The sequence below is a fragment of the Petaurus breviceps genome, unplaced genomic scaffold (genome assembly GCF_028583685.1).
Source record: "Petaurus breviceps papuanus isolate PSGF00001 unplaced genomic scaffold, PetGlider_PUasm1.0 139, whole genome shotgun sequence".
NCBI classification, from domain to species: domain Eukaryota; kingdom Metazoa; phylum Chordata; class Mammalia; order Diprotodontia; family Petauridae; genus Petaurus; species Petaurus breviceps.
Window position 1 is genome coordinate 13,264,191 of NW_027185697.1, and position 18,858 is coordinate 13,283,048.

The window sequence follows — 18,858 nt, forward strand, 5'->3', positions numbered from 1 at the left end:
AGAGAGAGAAACAGAGACAGAGACAGAGATATAGAGACAGAGACAGAGAGATAGAGAAAGAGAGAGACAGAAAGACAGAGACAGAGAGATAGAGAAATGGAGAGAGACTTCCAGACTGGAAATTTTTCAAGAGGCAGCGAATGAAAAGAAACTGCTCCCACCCATGACGGAAGAGGATGTGGGAGCTTTTCCAGAAGGTGATCCCTACATCTTACATAGGTGCTTCCATCTTAGGTGATCTGCACGTGTGAAACAAAGCTACATCATCATCATCATCATCATCATGTCACATTTCTGTGGCCTTTTTAAGGTTTCCAAGGCATTTCCCTCACATCAGCTCTGTGAAGCAGATAGCACCACTGTTTTTATTCCCATTTCACAAGTGAGGATGTCAACAGGGAGTTCAAGTGATCTCTCTATGGTCCCCAGGAACACACATAACAAGAGTTCTGGATTCTTCCTTCTGGATCTTCTGACTCCTGGCTGTCTTTCCACCATGTCACAATACTTACCATTCTTCTGCTCTTCCCCTCTTTTCCTTATTGGCAAGAAAGTAAGATCAGGGCAAAGAGGGAAGAGGGGAGCTCTTGAATTAGGGAAAAAGGAAGGGGAACAGAGAGCATCACCCACTTTCTGCCACTGCTGACCACTGGATCATCATCATGGCTCTTGGAGGAACAATGAGGAGGAAGTAATGGAGCCAAACGTTTGAATCTGACACTTCCTCTTGTATTTCTCTGATTATGAGAAGGGCACTGCTCTCTCCATTAGGACCCAGAGCTGGGAAGAGATCCCACTGGCTAGTCTGCTCTCAAGGAGAAGCAGGATGGACCAATTGAAAATCTCTGAAAAGGTGACCCAGAAAGATGAATCACATCAGACTGAAAAGGGTAAGATGTTGGGGAGTCCCTGAGATGGGTGGAGAAGAAGACAAGTCCAGGGAAATCAGGATTACCATTCCAGGGCTGGCGACATTTAGAACTCATCAAGTTCAACCCACTCATTTTATAGATGAGTACATTGAGTCCTGCAAAGGTTACCCAGGGCTATGTCAAATAGCTCATAAGTGATTGGGGTGGGTTTCCACTTCAGGTGGTTCAGACTCTAATTCTGGCATATTCTTCACAAGGCTGTCTCATCCATGGTTTAACTCTCTTGTGGTGGATAAAGGCTACTGGGGGAGCCAGAAGGTTGGGGGCAGGGATGGGGATGTAACTTAAGAGAAAGGGGACTAAATTTTGGCAATCCATTGTTCAAAAGTCCTTTTTCTCTTGGCTCACCCCGTTCTACCCAAAGTACACTCTGTGTCCTGAGCCAGGGGTTTGAGGCAGAGGAAAGATGAGCCCTAGCCTGTATCTTGAAGTAGTGCATATTCTAAGAGAGGGGGCAAGACAGAACCAATAGCCTGTGAAGCCTCAGGGTTTAATGGAAAGAGTCTTGAGTGGAGAGGAAGGAGACCTGACTTCAGTTCCTGGGTCTGCCATTTCCAAGCTGTGTGAGCCTGGATCAGTCACTTATCTTCAGGGAGTAGATAATGGAGCAGAGGGTCTCTAAGGTCCCTTCTCACTATAACATCCAATGGTCTGGGGCCCCTCCTAGATATAGCATGAATAAGGTGATAAGAAGCTTCCTGAATGTGGTTCTTGTCAGACCGCACAATAACACTGATAAGTAGCATTTATCTAATGCTTTAAGGTTTGCAAAGCCTTATGCAAATATTATCTTATTTGAGTCTCAGAACAATTCTGAGAGGGAGGTGCTATCATTATTTACAGATGAGGAAACTAAGGCAGACAGCTGATAAGTGATTTATCTAATGTCACACAGTGTCCGAGGTTGGGTTTGAGTTCGGGTCTTCCTGACTGAGTCCAGGGCTCTATCCACTTCTCAGTCCAGCCATCTTGTCACAGTTGTAGTATTGCGCTCAGTTTTTAACTCAAGGTTTAGGAAAGACCTTGATAAAATGAAGAGTGTCCAGAGGAGGGGAGTCTCAGTGAGGGAGGACCTTGACTTTATACATTGGAGAAACTGGGTCTATTTATCCTAGTAAATAGAAGGCTTGGGAAGAGGAAGATGATGGCCATGTTTAATGAAGAGTTTGAAGAGATGTCACAAGGAGGATGGGTTAGATTTGGTCTCTCCAGACCCAGGAGCAATGCTAGCTCTCTGTATGCTACCTGCCCTCTGAGGGTGGGGAGAGGAGGGTGTGGGAAGACCCATTAAAGAAATGACCAGAGTTTTTCCCTTTTGTTCTGATTCTTTTTTTCACAACACAACTAATGTGGATATATGTCTAATATGATTGTACATGTGCAGCTTATATCAGATTGCATGACATCTTGGAGATGGGGAGGGGAAAATGGAGGGAGAAAAATTTTGGAACTGAAAATCTTATAAAAGTGAATGTTGAACATTATTTTTACATGTGATTGGAAAAAATAAAACACTGTTAAGTGTGTGTGGGGGGGATGACCACAGATAGGAGGGCCCACTAGAGCTGAGACTCATCTCCCCTGAGAGGTTTGTTTGTACCCTGAGCTAGGAATCCCTGTAAAACAGAGAAAGCTGAGGGGAGATGCACAGACAGCCCTGGTAAGGGAGGGGGTGGGGCTGGGCTGGCTCCATTGCTTGCTAGCTGCATCACTCAAGAAAAGTCACAACCTCTCTGAACTAATCTGCCCTATCCCTGTACAAGGAAACCTGCCCTTTTTACACCTAGGGATCTACATTCGTCCCGCCTGACTCTCCTCTCCTTCTCTACTGTAAACACTGGTTGCCTTCTCCTTCTTGCCTTCAAGGTTCCTGTAATGTCTATTTCAGTAACCAGTCCCTCCATGTTTTTCAGGATCAGGGCCAGTTCCCCTTGTTACTTCCTCCGTCTTTTGAAGTTTGTTAATTCTCTGCAGTCTGGCTTCTGACTTCATCATTCCAGCAAGACTGCTCTGTTCAGTGATCAGCGATCTTTTAGCTGCCAAATCTAGTGACATTTTCTCAGTCCTCATTCTCCGTGACCTCTCTGCAGCCCCTGACATGGGTGATTGTCCTTTTCTTCTCGTTACTCTCTAGGCTTCCTTGACACTATGCTCACCTGGTTCTCCTCCTGTCCTGTCTTACCTCTGCTCAGTCTTCTTTGCTGGATCTTCTTCTAGGTCATGCCCACTAACTGTGGGTGACCTCCAGGGTTTGGGCCTGGGCTATCTTCTTCCTTTATGCCATTTCACTTGTTGATCTCATCAGTTCTTATGGATTCAATTATGATCTCTATGCTGATGATTCTCAGATCTACTGATCTAGTGCTAACCTTTGCTGATCTCCAGTGTTGCATCTCCAACTGACATCTTGACAGTAGACATCTTAAACTAAATATGTCTACAATAGAAATCATTACCTTCCTTCCAAAACTCTACCCCTCTTCCCTTCTACCATCCTTTCAGTCACTCTTTCAGTCACTCAGACTCCTAAGCTAGGAGCTATCCTGGACTCTTCAGTATCTCTTATCCCCTATATTTAAGCTATAGACTTCAACTCTGCCACATCTCTTGAATACACCCCCTTCTCTCTTCTGAAACTGCTCCTCCCACTCCTGTACAGGTTCTCATCACTTCCCACCTGGACTATTGTAATATCCTACTGGTTAGTCTGCCTGCCTCAAGGGTCTCCCCACTCCTGCCCATCTTCCATTCAGCCATGAAAATGATCTTACCAAAGGACAGGTCCATCATGTCATCTCTCCACCCTTCCCCATTCAATCAATTCCAGAGGATTTTCATAAAATAGAATATATGTTCTTACTGTATAATGATAAAGTATTGGCCCACTTATCTATTTTTTTCATCCAGAACCGCATTATAGGTGTAAATCCCAACCTATCAAGCTCCAGTCATATTTAGGTCACATTCTACTCTCTGCTTTTGGTCTCTTGTTCATTCTATTTATTATCATGCATTTATGTTTGGACATCCGAGGATGTTGAATATTATTGCTGGCCTTCTTTTGGGAGAGATTATTTCCTGGTTATTTCTTTTATCATTCTTCTTATGTAATAATTGATATTCTTCATTACCGGGTTTGTTAGATTTATGTGGAAAGTTTTCTCCCTTCCAATCTCTTCTCATTTTAAAACTCTAGTGATCATTTAGCAAATAGGTTTTTTAATAGCCCTTGTTATGTATGTTCCATCCTTGGACAAGTACTTTTCAAATCTCTCTGTTGAGCTACAGATAAATACCCTCAATACCCTCAGACATTGTCATTTTGATCAGCTCTTCATGTCTCAAATTTGTCTTTCTCTTCTGAATCTTCTAATCTTTATTCGTAGAGATGAAAACACCAATGCTCCTAAAGGAATCACGTTCTTTTTCTTTTTCAACATAGGACTATAATTCTTAGCAATGCTTTTGTGGTTCCTTCTGGTGATTTCATTTTTATCCCACACGAAACTCTCTAAGCAGATTGTAATTGCAAAATTTGACAAGTCTCCAGAAGCCTTATGTCAGAACCCAGGTATTTGTCCTGGGAAGAAAGGAGTCTTCTCTGTTGTTTACGTGAATTAAAAAAAATAGCCAACTGAGTACCTCTCAAAATGGAGATGTTAACCTCCCCCCTCCCCCAACTCATCTCTCCCTCTGACCATTATTGGATGCCCATTCATTTGTGATTCTTCATAATGGTGAGTACAAACAATGGCTCAAGAGAAGGTCCAGCTCTCCATTTTTACTGGAAAAACCTTACACCTGTTACTTAGTTTCCAAAGTCCAGGGCTCTTCTGCTTCCCTTCTTTCTCAAGCTCATTTTCCTTCACCCTCTAACCTCGGGATGAAAGTGAAAATTCCCCTCTGCCTCCTTACTTCCTTTTTCTTGGTTTCTTCCTTGAAGCATTTCTCATATTGCAGCACACCATTCTTCCAGATAACTTGGAAAGTAGAGATCTGTTCCACCAGCCCTTTCACTTCCACTTCTGGGATGGAGACCCATTGGCACAGTGTACACTTGTAGGTAGTACGTGGTGCCAGCAGAAATGCAAGTATCTGGAAGTCACAGCAAAACCTGCACATGTGTGTGAAGCAAATTCCAGGGTCCTTTGCCTTCTCTTTTGGTTGCCCTGGTGATTAATGAGAAAACTGATTACATATCCTATCTGTTTTCTGCATGAGTGCTCCATCCTGAGAGGCTCTTGGCCAAAGCTGATTTCTGTTAAGGGTGGACTCCTTGCCTTTATGATCATGTAATTTGCTCAGACTTTAATTGGTTATCAGGACTTTTTCATGACTTAATGCAGAAAGAAGCAAATGGAAGGCAATCAATAAATGAACACCCAATTATTTAATGAAATCTATCCATTCTTTTCTTCTTGAAGTTAATCTCTAGATATCCCCCTGACCACTAGGCTCTCCATCATCATGGTGGGGCCAGAAGAAGGTTGAAGGAGGAGGAGGTTAAATTTATTTAATAGACATCAAACACAAGTCACAAGCTGATATACCCCTATGACAAGCAAAAATAATAAAAAATGAAAAGTGGAAATCAAACAATTTAATTAGAGTGATTGTCATTTTCCATATTCTTCATAAGGTATTCTATTCCTAGTAGGGTGGGAGTGAGGGAAGGAAATGGGGATTAATTTATTCAGCAGATACAAATATGGAAGGAAGGAGGAAAAGAAAGGAAGAAGGGAAGAAGGAAGGGAGACAGGGAAGGAAGGGGAGAAGAGAGGGAGGGACCAAGGAAGAGAGGGAGGGAGGAGGAAAGGGGGAGAGAGGAAGGGAGGGAGGGGGAAAAGTGGAAGAAAGGAAGGGAGAGAGAAAGGAAGGAAGAAAGGAAGGAAAGAAGGAAGGAAGGAGGGAGAGATAAAAGGAGAGAGGAAGGGAAGGAAACAAGCATTTATCAAGGACTTATTACATTCTGGGTGACTATGTCAAGCATTTTACAAATATTTGATCCTCTCAACACCCCGTGAGACTGGTGCTGTCATTATTGCCATTTTACAGATGAGGTTTTGAAGCTGCGTTCAGAGCTGCTGTCCTACTCTGCCTTCTTGCTTCTCTCCTCTCCTCGCCAGTCATGCCACAGGGGCTAGTCAATCACTATTCGCTGTTTGCTTGGCAGACTGATAGAGCCGCCAAAATAGAGACCCAGATGGACCTCCTGGGTGGGAGAAGAGATTTGAACCGCATTCAGAGCTGCACACTAAATTCAATGCTGTTCAGCACCTTTTTATTGGATGACCAATACACATCTTATGATACTCTGATTCACAGTGTCCTGTATTTGCATTTTCTCCCTTTACTAGACTATGTGCTTCCTGAAGACAGGAATGAGGACTTCTCTAAACTTTGGATCTTCTCCAGTGACTGACATGGTTCTTTGGACACAAGAAACCCTTAATATTGTTTATAGTATGAATAAATGATTGAATGGAAGGTGCCGGGGAGCAGAGAACACTGTGCTAGGCACTGTCAGACACACAAAAGGAGAAGATATGATAAGGTTCCTGTTTTCATGAAGCCCAGTTTAGTAAAGGGAAAAGATGGAAACACAGGCTGCTACAATACCCCATGGCACAGGATAAGTTCATTCCAGAGGCAAGAAACAGAGTGCTGTATGGATTCTGAGGGAGAAAGTGTTCTTACCAATTGGACCAGATGGATCAGAGCAGGCTTCCTGGAGGAGGGGGTATTTGAAATAGTGTGGCACAGTGATCAGGCAGGTGACTTCAGGAAGACCTGAGTTTAAATATGGCTTCAGATACTTACTAGCTGAGTGACTGGGCAAATCACTTCCTTGCTGTCCGCTTCAGTTCTCCATCTGTGAAATGGGGATAACTACCTCCCATGGTTGTTGTGAGCCTCAAATGAGATAATGTTTGTAAAGTTCTTAGTGCAGTGCTGGCATATAGTAGGTGCTTAATAAATGCTTATTCCCTTTCCTTGATCCTGGTTCTATTCTGAGGATTTGTGCTCCATTTCCATAGCACAGCAGACAGAGTGTGAGGCTTGAGGTCAGGAAGACCTATCCTGCCTTGTTCATTTATTAGCCGTGTGATTCTTCATAAGCCAACCAACCTTTCTGGTCCTTACTTTCTTCATCTGTAAAATGGGAATTTAGATGAGATGAGTTTTGAGCCCTGAAACTATGTTCATACTCTCCTATACTGAGAGTGCAGCCAGTGACTGACAGAGAGGCTGTGCTTGCTAAGGACCCTTTTCTCTACGCCTCCTTTCCAGCATACCGGATCCTCAAGGCCATCCACACTGCCCTGGCTCTCTTGGCTCTTGCCCTGGCTGCAGCCCTGACCGCTATGACTCTTCTTCGTAAGTTCCCCATTCAAAGGGCTCCAAGATGCAAACCTCTTTCTCTGATCAGGTAGAGAGAAAACAGCAGAGCAATTCCTGGGAGGAGGAAGGGTCTGGAGTCTTTAGACTGGCTCTTGTAGTGGTTTGGTAGTGGAAGGGGTTGGGTGGGGTGGAGAGCAGGCATACTATTGACCCCTGTTTGGCTTCTCTGGAATGGAAAAGAATCATAGGCAAAGGGGATTCTAAAAAATCTGTCAGTAAGTCTTTAGTTATGCCTGCTACCATGTGCTAGGTAGTGTGCTAAGCACTGGGGACATAAATGGGCAGAAAGGAATTGGGCCCTGCCCTCAGGGAGCTTACACTCTATCAGGAAAAACAACATCCCCTCTTAAGAGAATACCAAATATACCAGAATATACTGAAACCAACCAACAAAAATACACAGAAGAAATATAAAATAAATAGTGTTTCCCCAAGGCAGGGTGGGGGTAGGAGAGGTACAAGCAGCTGGGGTGGGTTGTGGGAATCAGGAAAAAAAAACTCCCTGGCAAAGAGGGAGGGGCCCAGAAGGGAGCTACAGATTCTAAGAGGAGGGAGGACAGATAAAGACATGCTGGTGAGTATCCCATGGGTAAAGAACAGCAAGAGGGGCAGTTGGACAGAGAAATGCCTGGGATCTGGCCACCTGCCCAGGGAGATGATGTGGTGCCATCAACCCTGGGCTAAGGAGCCAAGGGTGCTCCATGGAGAGTTTCAGAAAGAACTGTGGGTCTTGCCTCTGACACCTCCTAGCTGTGTGGCCATGGGCCCTAAAGAACCAAACCAAGACAATATTTCCTTTTCTTATTTGTAAAAGAGGGATAGTATTGTCATAGAGCTCAAATAAAATAATATAGTAACTGTCAAATATCAGCAGTGAACCTCAGGGTTGCGGAGATCATCAAAGGTCCATTCCCAACCTATATCTTACGATCTGATTATGTTGGCCACTAGGCACCCCAGTAGATAGAATGCTGAGTTTTGGGTCAGGAAGACCTGTGTTCAAATCCTACCTGAGATGCTTATGGGCTGTGTGGCCCTAGGCAAGTCACTTAACTGCTTTCTGCCTTGGTTTCTCCATCTGTAAAATGAGAATAATCATAGCATTTACCTCACTAGTTTATTGTGAGGATCAAATGAAATAGCATATGTAGAGTGGTTTGTAAACCTTAAAGTGCTAACTAATCTAGGCATGATCGTTATTATGACCACCCCTTCCATTTTACAAGTTAGGAAACTGAAGCCTCTGAGAGGTCGGGAGAGTTCCCAAGTTCACACAGATGAAAAGTGGCATCATCAGAGCCACTAGCAGTCCATTCAGGAAGACCTGACTTCACATCCAACCTCAGATACTTGTTGGGTGAATGAGCCAGGCAAGTCATTGAAGCTTTGTCTGCCTCAGTTTCCCCCACTATAAAATGGGGATAATAATAGCACCTACCTGCCAGGGTTGTTGTGAGGGAGAGATGGGATGACAATTGTAAAGCCCCACAATTAAGGCACAATAAAGGCGCAGTGCCCTAGACAGCAAACACTATGTAAACGTTCGCAGTTGGTGCTATTATTGTTTCTACTTTAATAACTCTGATACACATAAAAAATTAGATACATGTGCTATTGTTACTGGTCACACACTTTTGTTCCTTTTGTTTTTGGTCCAGACCTATGATTCTAACTACGTAGAGAGATTCCCATAAGGAAACTCTCCGTAAACTAATCAGTAATGATTCTGGTACTTACAGATGAGAGGGAGCTGTACTAGATGGCTGCTGGGTTTGTTCGAGTGCAAGCCCTATGGTGTTGGGCTGCCCATCCTTGGGCCATGCTAAATGAAGGTTAAGTGACTTCACCAAGGCCACAGATCTGCTATGTGTCAGACACTGGGCTTGTATGCAATCTGTTAGTTTACTTTTATAGACCACAGAAAAGGACTGCTTGTCTAATCAGTGTCCACCTTCCTCCTGAGTCTCAGCCACCCAATCGTCAAAGTTTCTGGGTATCCTTTTGGCAAGGCACCAGTGACCATAGCCATGCCCCATAGGGAGATTTCTCTAAACAAAGGGCCATGCCCTGTAAAATCTCAATCTAGCCCATTGTGACCTGAGGAAATGGATCAGTGACTTCCCTGACCAATGACCCTCTTAATTTAAAAAATACTCACTCTGGGGCAGGAAAGTGGCACAGTAGATAAAGCACTGGCCTTGAAGTCAAGAGGACATGAGTTCAAATCCAGCCTCCAACACTTACTTGATGTGTGACCTTGCACAAGTCCCTTAACCCTGATTGACTCTACATACATACACATCTATGTGCATATGTGTATGTATGTGTGTATTTGCTCCTCATCTCCAGTTTCCTGAAACTCAGCTTGAGTACCATCTCTGACAAGAGGACCACTCCCCAGAAATTTCTTTGTACTTTCCTTTATAATTTTTGTATGTAGTTATGATTCTAGGTTAAGAGCTAGAAGGGACCTTGGAGGTCTTCTAGTCCAACCACCTAACTTTACAGATGAGGAAACTGAGACCGCAGACTGGTCATGTGACTTACCATGACTGCATGTAAGATACTGTGCAGGTACTTGGGATACAAAGACAAAAATGAAAAGTCCCTGACCACAAAGTGCTTATGTCCTATTGGATAGTAAAACAGTACATAGGTACTACCTAAGGTAGGCGATGGAGGATAGTGCAGAGAGCTCAGCATCTGGAGCTGGAGACTGTGCTTTAATCCCAGCTCTGTAGAATTTTTGCCCAAGGTCACATGGTGAAGCAGGAGCCTAATCAAGACTTACTGAATTAACCCTATGCCAGATTGACCCTTGGGGCTTCTTCTCTCCTTCTCACCCCCATGTAGTCCTAGATCTTCGAGGGGAAAATGATCAACTTGAGAAGGTCCAAGCCTCCAGTGAAGTCCTGAGAGCAGAAAACAGTAAGTCCAACCTCCCCTCCCTCTTTCGTGCTGCTGCCCACCCCCAGTCCAGTCCTTCCATCACTCAAGCTTCAGCATCACATGGGAAGGTATTTAAGATGCAGGCAGCTGGTTCCTCCTTCTTCACTATCCCTCATCCTGGCTACTCCTGAAAGAGGGAGAGAAAAGTCCTTCTTTCCTAACCCACCAAATGTCTTCCTTGTCTGGAGCACCAGGACCCCGAGGGGCTTCTGATCAGAAGGCAATAGGAAGACTCTGCTTCATACTGGCAAAGCTTTGGTCACTGCCCCATCCTCAGAGCTCTTGAGGACCAGACAGGAAGAGCTAGACCTGAATCAGCTCTGGTCGTGTTCTCTCCCAATTCCTGATTTTCTTTCTTCTCAAGAAAATCTCATGCACAAAGTACCAGAGGCTTGGGTGGTCCACAATGGAAGTCTCTACTACTTTTCCTGTATGGACAAGTCTTGGGAAGAGGCTGAGATGTCCTGTGTGTCACTTGGCTCCCACTTGACCTCAGTGACCTCAGTGGAAGAGCAGGTCAGTGCTACCCTTGGGGATCTTAGAGGTGGGAGGCAGACATGTCAGTAAGTTGGGTGTCCATGGGCACATCACTTCCCTCTTTCTTCGTTTGGCCTCAGATTTCAAGGGACAGAGACAAAGCCTCCCATTCAGATGACGAAAATCCAGATTTTATTGAACACAAAGAGAGGAAAAGCATATAGGACTATAGAGGTGATATGGTACCATTGTCCTTTGCCCTGATCGGACCACATGTGGAGTATTAGGGTTGGTTTTGAATTTAGGAATCTCAGTTTAGTAAGGCCATTAACAAAATAGTATCTGGGTTGACAAAAGATCGTGAGTCTATACAGAATCAACTGAAGGAAGTGAAAATGTTTGATCTTGAAGAGAGAAGACTTAGTGGGACATGATGGCCAACCACAAGTATTTGATTTGTTCCATTTGGTCCCAAAGGGCAAAACCAGAAACAATGGTTATTTTACAAAAAAGATAGATTTAATCTTTATGTGGGTGAAACTTCCTAACAGAGAATTATCACACATTGGGATAGGCTGCCTCAGGAGAAAGACCTCACTTGACATACATAAGCAGAGGCTGCCAAGTATGGTATAGAAGGAATTCATTTTTATGGATGGGCTGAATTCCATGGTCCCTGAAGTCCCTTTCTACTTGGACAGTGATTTTATGACTTCAGAAGCTATCTAGCCAATTGATTCATTTTTAGATGTGGAAACTGAGGCCCGAGGATATTTAGTGACTTACCCAAGGATGATGACTCTGAGTTTCTGACTTCTCTGGGGATTTCTTGAGGTGCTATGCTTTAACTGTTTCTGGACAGAGAGTCCAATACATGGGTCTCTGACTCATCTCTGGTAATACTTGAGAGCTTGTTTGTCTATGCTGGGACTAACTTGGCTAGAGATACCCATTCCATTTTTTATAGATTTCTGGTGACTTCTTGTCTGTATTTCTTGCCTTTTGCAATGTCACATTTCAAATTCTCCTTTCTTTTAAAATGTTTGCTGCCAAATCTTGTGTGTTATTGATTTCTCATTGTTTGAATGTTTTCTTTCTAGATGTTTGTAATGTTTTTCCCCCCCTTGGACTGGAAGCTCTAGATTTTGGCTATTATGTTCCTATGAGTTTTAATTTTGGAATTTCTTTCAGGAGATGACCATTGTATTCTTTTTACTCTCTCTTTGCCTTCTGATTATAATAAGCCTGAGGAGTTTTGATGAATGATTTCCTAAAATATGGTATCCAAAAAAGGAAAGAAAAAAAAGAAATATGGTATCCAGGCTCTTTTTTTAAAATCAAGAATTTTAGGTAATATCATTATATTTTTTCTCTTTTAGAATTGTTGCCCAGGTGAGTTTTTTTTGTATGAGACATTTTACATTTTCTTCTATTGTCCTTGCCTTTAATATTCCTTGTTGCCACATGAAATCATTGATTTTTTTCTTTGTGATCCATTCTAATTTTCAAAGAGTCTGTTACTCAGGTAACTTTTTAACCCAGCTGTTTTCTGCTGCCAAGTCTTTCCTTTAAAGTTCTCATTTATTTTCAGTTTCTTTCCTCTAAAGCTGTCCTTTGATTTACATAATTATTTTTAAACTCTTGCTTCACTTCAGCCAGGCATTCTAGTTGACCTTGTAGTTAAGCTGTGTTTTTCCTTGAGGCTTTGCTTGTGGATATGGTGAAGCTATTCTCTTCTGAGTTTGTGATTTGGATGTTATTTATCATTTATATATATATACACATATTTTTTTAAGTTCATTCTTCCATCTTTACTTCTTGGATTGGTACTTTGTGTTAGGTTCAGACTTTGAGTACTTCTGGAGGGAATGTTGGAGTTCTCTTGATCCTGATCTGTATTCTCTGGGATGAAGGGTATTGCTTCTTTCTCCTGATGTTATATGCTGTGTTCTTCAAGAATCTCAGAGGTACCTAAAAACTTTCACCATGCCCTAAATGGTCTAACCTAAGGAATGTTCTGATTGCTATCTTCCCAGTCTGAGCTTTGCAGGTTCCAGAAGCCAGGCTTGGGCTTTAGGAATCCCTGCACATACCAATGGAAAACTTACAAATATATACACCAAAGTGCACATTTATGCACAAATAGAGACATATAATTCCTTAAAAGTACCTCTTCTCTCTCTGAAGGAATTTATTCGTAAAAAAGCTGATGGTAGCAACTATTGGATTGGATTGAATATCCTAAGAAACTCAGATTGGAGATGGACTGATGGGACCCATTATAATGAAGCCAAGAGCAAAGAGTGAGTCCAGTATTCCCCTGCCCTACTTCCTCTGGTCCTTCTTTTTCTCCAAATATCCCAGGGAGACAATGAGAGCTTGCCCCTGGGAAAAACCAAGGTGAATAAAAAAAGACATATACCATCCATCCTTCCCTCTGTGAGTACATAGGCTGTGTACATACATGCATATGTGAGATGTGTGTATGTGTGGGGCGTGTTTGTGGTGTGTGCATGTATTGATTGTGAATATGTATTGTGGCATATTCACATGCATGTATGTACTCATAGTATATATGTGTACATGAAGGGTATGTTGCATGTGAAGCATGTTCAAGTGTGTTTGTGGTATGTGATGTGTGTGCAGTGTACATGTCTGTCTGATTTGTGGTGCGTCTATGTACATGGCATATTCATGCGTTCATGTGTGTGTACACATGGTGCATGTGTATATGGTGTGTGAGCTGTATGGTGAAGAATGTGGGTATGTATGTGGTGTGTTAATGTGTACATGGGTGTGGTATGTGTATATGTGTGATATATGCATGTGTGTTTAATATATGTGCAATGTACATGTGGTATGTATACATTTGTGTGTAACCCCAGGATGCCCCAAGGTGAGGAGAAGGCATAGGTCCCATTTTGGGTGGGATACTTCAGAAAGAGGTTTGGGGAGAATATGAGACTCTCTGGGATCTCTATGTGAGGGTTAGAGGTTGAATATTCCCAGAGCAGAAGTTCTTAACCTGGGCTGTGAGTTTTTTTAAAACATATTTTGGCACTCTTTTTCACTGAATTTGGCTTCCTTTGTAATTCTGTGTATTTTATTTTATGCATTTACAAATATTCTGAGGAGTCCATAGACTTTATCAGACAGCCAAAAACCATTAATAAGCAATGTCTCTGAGGCCTCCCATCTTTCTGACTTCCCAGGCTCTGGCAGTAACTTCATCATTTGGAGTCTTTTTAATAAACCAGTGTCCAGGCCCAACCCAAGGAAGAAGGTTTCCTATTTGCCATTGATGTACAGCTGGAAATGAAGGGTGAATCCCTCTTATCTTAAAGATTCTTCTCTCTCTCTAGCTTTTGGGCACCAAATGAACCAAACAACAAAGAAAACAATGAATATTGTGTCCACATTTCAAAGAACACACTCCAATCATGGAATGATAACAACTGCTCCTTACCCTTCCTGTTCATCTGTAAATGGGAATGCAAGTCATCTGGGTTGTGTCCTTGAATGCCAAGGCACTCTCTAAGCTCTGCTGACTCCCATGTCTGAAGAATGGACACACATGGCAAACCTTCTTCCATCTACCATCCACAACTGCTCTATGGGCTCCATTTTTTACTTCTCACTTAAAGCTGAGCATTCTGGATATGATCAAGTGGGCGAAGTGACACTTCCAACCCATCAGGCAGCCACAGACCTGCATTTTCACTTTATCATTGCTGGAGTGATGGCCCAGTCATGCCATCTATATGCATACTTCCATTGGACCTTCATGCACACCCATATGTATGTGTATATGTGTTTGTGTGTATGCACATATAATGCATGTATACACACATAATCTTCTTGGTCTTCTCAGGCTTCCCATCTCTACCTCTTGAGCTGGGAAGCAAATCTGTAGAAAGGGTCTGACATGGAATGCATAAACTCTCTTTGTCCCCTGGGTTGATGATGAATCCTAGAAATTACATGGTCCCAGCTCAGGCCACCCCTGAAAGACTTAGTCTTCAAGGTCTATCTGGCTTCCCTCTCCCTGTCAATCAAACATTGATTAAGTTTCTACTCTATACCAAGCTCTGTGCTTATCACTGGGAATGAAAAGACTGAAGGGAAGCCCACAGGTTGCATCCTAAGAGGAGATGCAGAAAAACCATGTCAGAATACATACTGTATAATTATAAAATGGAAGAATATAATTATCTACCAAGTAGTTAAATATCAGGTGGTTTGAGAGTGAGGGTTCCAGCTGGTTGTGGGCATCAGGATGCTTCTGTGTAAAGATGATCATTGAGCCCAAGGTAGTTGATGAGATCTCTGAGATTTAAGAAGCTAGCAGAGATAACACTGGGCTGGGAGGCAGGAGAGAGCAGGGTCTGGTCCCACCAGAGGTAGTGTGGTAAGCTAGATATGACCCCAGGTTTGGCATGAAAAAACCAGGATTCGAGTAAGTTTGACCAATTGACTCAGTGATGTCATTTTATGAGTCACTTGGCTTCATTACCATATTTTAACAGCATTTCTATGAACCCCATCCAGTGACATCCTTAGACACCATATGTCATCAGAGCAGCTGTCATGGTATTTGGGAATCTGGACAGAGGTTGATTTGATAGTTCCTGGTTTTAGAGGGGGCAATGTATTATGATGGAAAAGTGCTAAAAGCCTGTTCCCCCAAACTTGCTAACTGTAGGACCCTGAGCAAATCCTGTCTCAGTTTCAGTTTGTATATCTGTAAAATAGGGATAATCACACTTGCAGCAGTACCTGCCACCTGTTCAGCTCTTTGTATCTTTTTTTTTAACATGGTGCAATTATCAGCCTTGATTTCAATGGGCAATTCTTGGCTCTCTCCAGAGGAATTAAACTGTTTTAAAAGGCTGACTCCAGGCTCCTTTATTCCCTTCTTCCTCTTGACTGCTCACAGTGTAGAGCCCATTGGCATCTTCCTCATCCAATAGAAGGAAATGAACACAGAGGAGAAAGGAATGTCCCCAGAATCTCTGCTATGGAAGGGACTTCAGAGACCTCCATTCCATTCTGGTGCAGAATAGAGTGTCCTATTCATCCCTCTTTGGGTAGGGGCTGCATTCTTGGAAACTGCACATGTATAGATATGGTAACCTTACAAGGGACAATGGGATAGCCCAGTGAATACATATGAGAACCATCTGCAATGACCCATGGTCACCAAACATTGAGATCACATGGCTCTGAGTTTTTATGTTCTTATCATAAGGTCCATGAAGAACACAGTCTAGAAGTTTATTCCTTAATGTGTAATTTCTGGTAATATTAAGGCCAGAGTTTCATTTATAATCACTGATCTGTACACCATTTATAAACCAGAGATCAGTTAGCAGTTTCTTGGCAAAATGTTAGCACTTTCACCATCAACAACAAATGGCTCATTTTTAAAACTCAAAAGAAAACTGAAATAAAAATAATAAGGTAGCGTGTGAAATGATATGATGAGGGAAGGTAGGAATAGGAAAGGGTTCAGAATAGTCACTGATGGGACCATGACAGAGATCACATTATCATAGTGTTAGTGCTGGAAGAAAGCTTAGAGGCCATCTCATCCAAAGCCTTCATTAAGGAATGGAGTATCAATGAAGCTAAGAGACTTGCCCAAAGTCAAGCAGATATGACATAACTGGATATAACTATTGAAGACAACTTCTACAGTGAAAATCTTCATGAAACCAGATAACTTGTCTTTCAAGTAACCAGAAATCAAAGTGAAATGTTAAACCAGTAAAGATAAGTAAGGAGATATGGCAGGGAAGTGACCAAAACAGCCTCTGTTGAGAACAAGGGTTTACTCAACTTAGGTGCCTTTCCCTGATGGTCAAGGGGTTGGCCAGTTGAGTGTCATACTCAGCTCATCCCTTGTGAAGTGGACATGCCATATATTATTATCTCCATCTTTTTAACAGATGGGGAAAGAGGCCTAAAGATAGGAAGTGATATCGCAGAATCATAGAATTTTAAAGTAAGAAGGGACCCAAATGGCCTTCTAGCTCAACACATACATGAAAGGAATCTTTCCTAGGTCATGCCCAAGGTCACACAGCAAGGATGTCTTAGAACTGGGATTTCAACCTATGTCTATTCCTTTCAAGCCCAGGCATTCTTTTTATGTTGTCCAGGCCTGGAAGTCAGGAAACTTGAATACTGGTCTCAGCTGTGCTGACAACATCTCTGTGTGGTTTTGGTCAAGTTATTTCCTCTCTCTGGGCATTAGTTCCTTCTTCATTTTTAAATTTCAGTTTTATTTTGAGTTTTTAAAAATGAGTCCTTTATTGTTACTGGCCATGATGTTGAAACTTTGCTTAGAAAGAGTGAAATGATCTCTAGTTTTTAAAATGAGAGAGTCAGACTAGGCAGTTCTCAAAGTTAACTTGTAGCCCAAAGATTGCCAGCCCATCCCTCCATTATAGCGACACATGCTATAGAGCATCTGGCCCAAAGAATCCCTAATCAGCACCTAGACTCACACAGAATCACAGAATCTGAAAGCTGGAAAGCCTTGATCTCTATGTGGTCCAGTCCATACATGAAATGAATTTCATTATAACATGTTGGGCAGGTGGCTGGCCAGCCTCTGTTAGGAGTCTTCACAGGAGATGGAATCTGCCCCCTTGAGAGGCAGGCCACTCCACTGCTGGATAGCTCTAGTTCTTAGACATTTTCCTGAATCAAGCCCAGATGTATCTTTTCAAAAAATTTTACCTATTGTGTCTAGTTCTGGCTTCTGGAGACAAATAGAACATGTTTGTCTGATACCTCCTTTCATGGAAAGTCACTGAGTTTTGTCTTCTCCAGAAGGAAGGGAAAGAGGGAAGGAGGGAGGGGAGAGAGAAAGAAGGAAGGGACAATTGGAAGAGAAGGAAAGATTTGTTAAATGCTTACTAGGCACTATGCCAAGTGCTTTACAAATATTATTGCATTTTATCCTTACAGTAACTCTGAGAGGTGTGTTATTATCCCCATTTTATAGATGGATAAACCAAGACACTCAGAAATCAAGTGAATTGCCCAGGGTAACATAGCTAGTAAATGTCTGAGACTGGATTTGAACTTAGGTTTTTCTGATTCCAGGCCCAGTGCTCTATCCACTGCGCTACCTAGTTTCCAATCACATTGTTCATTCACTAAAACCCAAACTGTCTTTTTCAGAACTACTATCTAGCTAGGCTATTCTCAATATCTAATTGTAATACTAGGTTTTTTTTTTGGTCTCACTTTAAACGTTTTACAAGACTTTATATTTATCTCTATTGAATTTTCTTTTTTAATTCAATCAAATGCTCTTGTGTCAAGCTCCTTCTGGGTTCTGAGACTATCACCGTGTTTTAACTATCCCTTCCAGTTTTGGGTCATCTGCAAATTTGATTAACATGACACCTATGCTTTTATCCAAGTCATTGACGCAAATATTGAATAGCACAGGACCAAGGACAGATCCCTGAGCAATTCCACTGAAGGAAGACCTCCTGCTCCACTGGTGTTGAACCTTCAAAAGTTATTCTTGTAGACTAGTCAAATAACTTATTTGGAATCCATCTGATCATCTTCATGTTATGTGTCTATTTTACAAAGACAGGCTTAACTCACCTTGGAGGAACTTCAAAGCAGGTTTGTAGGCCTTAAGCCATTCTTGAATCCTCTGAATCAACACTTCTTAAACTGTGGGTTTTGACCCCCCAAATATGGCAACAGTAAAAAGTCCATTAACATGCAATGACCAAAAATTAATTAAAAATCAAACACATAATTAGTCTGAGGTGTTTCTGGCAATGCTTGCCCATGTGGCATCATGCAACTTCACTGCAGTCTTGGTTCTGAACACAAAGCATGAATACTTTGCAATGCACATGCCCTTAGGCCATGTAATGCCACCAAACACTAAATGGGAAAAGGGGTTGTGAGTAGAAAAAGGTGAAGAAGCCCTGTTCTAAGTGATAGAGAGCATATTGGGGGAAGGACTCACAAGGATTAAATTATAGATCCTAGAAGTATTATGTAGTGCAACACATGGAGCACAGGACTTAGAAGGTGGGATTCCTAAGTATGAACCTTCCAT

General features: G+C 42.3%; 1 protein-coding gene across 2 annotated transcripts; it reads left to right on the forward strand.

The window, feature by feature from the left end:
* Positions 1 to 653: 653 nt before the first annotated feature.
* On the forward strand, positions 654 to 15,653 carry LOC138146199 (C-type lectin domain family 4 member K-like). Of its 2 annotated transcripts, XM_069067926.1 has the most exons (6): positions 656 to 890; positions 7,224 to 7,310; positions 10,188 to 10,262; positions 10,648 to 10,799; positions 12,948 to 13,063; positions 14,123 to 15,653. In XM_069067926.1, the coding sequence occupies exons 1-6, from the start codon at positions 827 to 829 to the stop codon at positions 14,277 to 14,279; spliced, it is 651 nt and encodes a 216-aa protein (XP_068924027.1). In that variant the 5' UTR covers positions 656 to 826; the 3' UTR covers positions 14,280 to 15,653. The 2 variants fall into 2 exon arrangements, with proteins under 2 accessions (XP_068924037.1, XP_068924027.1); XM_069067936.1 differs by lacking the exon at positions 7,224 to 7,310 and having other exon boundaries at positions 654 to 890.
* The last annotated feature ends 3,205 nt before the right edge of the window (positions 15,654 to 18,858 follow it).